The 3,733-nt window shown below is 50.0% G+C and overlaps 2 protein-coding genes across 2 annotated transcripts; one reads left to right on the forward strand and one right to left on the reverse strand.

The window, feature by feature from the left end:
• Positions 1-522: 522 nt before the first annotated feature.
• Positions 523-1,476, forward strand: BBBOND_0006230 (hypothetical protein, conserved; the record flags this gene model as incomplete). Its single annotated transcript, XM_012915449.1, has 1 exon — positions 523-1,476. One exon carries the CDS (start codon positions 523-525, stop codon positions 1,474-1,476), a length of 954 nt encoding a protein of 317 aa, XP_012770903.1.
• A 525-nt stretch (positions 1,477-2,001) lies between these two features.
• BBBOND_0006240 (hypothetical protein, conserved) lies at positions 2,002-3,669 on the reverse strand (the record flags this gene model as incomplete). Its single annotated transcript, XM_012915450.1, has 1 exon — positions 2,002-3,669. The coding sequence occupies one exon, from the start codon at positions 3,667-3,669 to the stop codon at positions 2,002-2,004; it is 1,668 nt and encodes a 555-aa protein (XP_012770904.1).
• Positions 3,670-3,733: the final 64 nt, after the last annotated feature.

The raw sequence follows: 3,733 nt of genomic DNA on the forward strand, positions 1-3,733 counted from the left end.
AGTTCGCATAATTGCTAAGCTCAGCTGTAAACGCGATGCAGAACGGTACTTTGCGTACGAGGAAATCGCGGATGTTGCGGCCCACCGGGAAGCGGAAGATGCACAGGTCGAGCAGGATGATGGCGACGATGATGGCAACGATGACGGCGGCGATGGTGGAGGGGTCAGGGTGGAAAGGTGTGGAGGATTTGACGGGAATGTCTCCATTGGAATTCTCTTGATCAGAAGTATCGCGCAGTAGACTGGTCTGAGCCTCAGCATGGGAGGAATCAGGGAGAGGCGGTGGAGCGGGGGGCTTGCACTTGTCAGCCTGCTCTGCACATTGTTTTTTACAACATCTACATTGACATTTGGTAAAGTCGGGACACTTATTTGTTTGTTTTGCACATCCGTCCGGATGGCAGTCAGTCTTATTTTTGCGCAGGAGGAGATATCCCCAACATCCATTGCAATTGTCACTCTTACATTTTTCACAGCACCACGAGCAGCAGACACAACTAAACCGTGGACAACTAATATCACATGTACACGGAGAACCTGACGTGGACACCCAAACCATCTTCCGCTACCAATCCCCTCAACCTGCAAACATATCAATCACCTAAGCAGCACTCACCAACTGCAACACTACCACTGCCGCTCCCAGTCCCCTCAACCTGCAAGCATATCAATCACCTAGCAACGCACTCACCTACTACGACACGCACCACTGCCGCTCCCAGTCCCCTCAACCTGCAAACATATCAATCACCTAAGCAGCACTCACCAACTGCAACACTACCACTGCCGCTCCCAGTCCCCTCAACCTGCAGACATATCAATCACTCAAGCAGCACTCACCAACTGCAACACGTACCACTGCCGCTCCCAGTCCCCTCAACCTGCAAGCATATCAATCACCTAGCAACGCACTCACCTACTACGACACGCACCACTGCCGCTCCCAGTCCCCTCAACCTGCTAACATATCAATCACTTAGTCAACGCACTCACCAACTGCAACACTACCACTGCCGCTCCCAGTCCCCTCAACCTGCAAACATATCACTCACTCAAGCAGCACTCACCAACTGCAACACTACCACTGCCGCTCCCACTCCCCTCAACCTGCAAGCATATCAGTCACTCAAGCAGCACTCACCAACTGCAACACTACCACTGCCGCTCCCACTCCCCTCATCAACACTCACCCTCACCGCTGTATCCCCCCAGCCCAGGCCACCGACACCCACGCTGCCCGGGATACCACAGCTGCGCCTGACGCGACGCATGTTATCGGCACCAACTGTCACTCTAAATTACTCACTATTCGCAACGCCATTAAAATTGCAGCGAACCCCGTGCGCTCAACTCCCACAGTGCAGCAGCACCGTGCTACGAGCCGCGGTATCGGCGCCATACTGGCGGAGCGTGTCGGCTACGTGCCTAAATGTGATATTAACAATCGCTACATCGCTGCCAATATATGCTACTTAACCGGGCCAACTCCGATTACGCCACCGTGCCAGTGACTCGCGACACACGACTTGGGGCACCAGCCGCGGCCTTCACGACCGCCTACGTCAGCGACCAATCACCCAGCCTCACGTGACACTCACTCAATGGGCAACGCGGACGCCTCTCACAGGCAACGCTTAACTCAACGCACCAGGCAATCAACGTGCCACAACATCCACCAAATTACGATTCATCCGCCAGCTTACCACTTTGCCTGGATGCTAGCTTAGCACTTTGCCTGGGTGCCACCTTAACACGTTGCCTGGTTGCCAGCTTAGCACTTTGCCTGGGTGCTAGCTCAGCACTCTGCCTGGGTGCCACCTTAACACTTTGCCTGGGTGCTAGGTCAACACGTTGCTTGGTCGTTCAGTCATAACTTACGTTAGGTGTTATTTAGTTCACAGGTTGCCACTAGAGTAATTCGAAACATTATGATACGTTTGTTGGTTAGGTGAGTAGGTGAGTAGTTACGTGAGTTGCTGTGAGTTACAGATGTGAGTAAAATTACGGTTGTAGATACGATATCTTGGCAAGCCTTCCGACTTGCGCTGCAGCCAACAGTGATTGCGCTGTTATCTTGTGCGACGACGGTATTCGCAGGTGTGATTTGATGTGGAGCACATCCAGTCTGCCAACCATTACGCAGATGAGGTAAAAGAGGGATAGTGACCAGAGTGCGAGCACTAGGTAAGTGAATGGCTCTCTGATGGTCCAAATGAAGTTGTCACATTCCGTGAATAGCTTAACAAAATATTCCGATTTCAACACTTTGTCCAGCTGAGAGCAGAAATCAGTGCACGTATTAGGATAAGTTGCGTGATTCAGTGAAGATGCATCTTGGAAGCTGAGCCCATATTGGTACAGCGTTGGAGACACACCTTTGCAAGTTACGATGGACGTGCATTGGCAATACGATTTTCGGATATTTTCACCATTCGTTTCGCTGTGTCCGTGTTTACCTTTTTTACATGCTCTGCTTTGCAAACATAGGCGACATCCCCAATCTGCGCAGAATATGTTGCAGAAGTCATCGTATAGATTTTTGAGATGGCTCCAAAAATTCCAAGGCAGATAGATGGCCCACGAGAGATAGGTTTTTGAATTCTTAGATGGTAGACACGAGTAGTAATCTTCACTAAGCGATAACATATATGGAGCGCAATATGCTTTCATTTTAGGATCATTATATCCTGTTATCGAAAGACTGGATAACGCAGCGTGTGGAGGCATACGAACCTGAGTGAGTTGAACAGGCCGTGGATCACCATACGCATTACGCAATGCTTCTGTAAAATTCGTAGGTTTTTCGTATAGTTCAATGGAGACGTTTGTAATTGCTTCCTCAAAAGGTTTTTCCACACCTGTCTTACGCTTCTTGTTGTCGCTACCAACCCACCCAGCAACAAGCGACAACGTGAATCCGAAGTGTTCCGGTAACGTAGATGGCGTTTTAGTTTGCAAGCTGAATAGGACCTTAAGGTTGCCGTTGTCAAAGAATTTGCCTAGCACGTCACTTATGTCTCTACCTTCACGTGTGGTCCCAGAGAAACACCTGAATCCAAGTGGCGTGATACACGGCATCCCGGGCGTGGATTTCGGGCAGGTTGAACATTTGGCTTTGCAACCAATGCCAGTCAGGGCGTGAGGTAAATGACCCGGAAGGCAATCGTTTAGGTAGCTCATTAGTGGCGATTTTGGTTGGCACGTAGGTTGGCACGTTGTTTGACAATTTGCATGGCACGTTGCTTCACTGCTTGAGTGTCCGCTACATGGCCATTTGGTTGTATGGACATCCTTGCCATAACGGCAACCAGCCCAGCCGAATTCGTTTGCGGCAATGCCACATTGCGTTTGCAAGTATTTGAGTGGTGGGAACAATCTACGCAAAATGTTGAGGAACATGTCAAGGCATTCCTCACCCGAAGAGGGGTAGTACAACTTGAGTGAGTTGGTGGAGTAATCGACAGCGTACATGGTGTTCTCGTCACCGGTGCCAAGGATTCGACACAATACGTCGTGCGATTTAGCACAGATATGATCGACGAGATTGCAGGTGTTCTCGTAAGTAAGTCGGTTTGGATACGCGTCGATGTGCACGTGTTCCGTCCGATCCACTGTGAACTCAATGTCACCGTCGACCTCTTTTTCCTGCCGCTTTGGGTCTACAAACATATCACTTAGACCGTGTAGTAACAACTCATTATATGCCTTATGAACGAATCAAGCTGATTCTCGA

Source organism: Babesia bigemina, scaffold Bbigscaff_77324 (genome assembly GCF_000981445.1).
Source record: "Babesia bigemina genome assembly Bbig001, scaffold Bbigscaff_77324".
Taxonomy (NCBI): domain Eukaryota; phylum Apicomplexa; class Aconoidasida; order Piroplasmida; family Babesiidae; genus Babesia; species Babesia bigemina.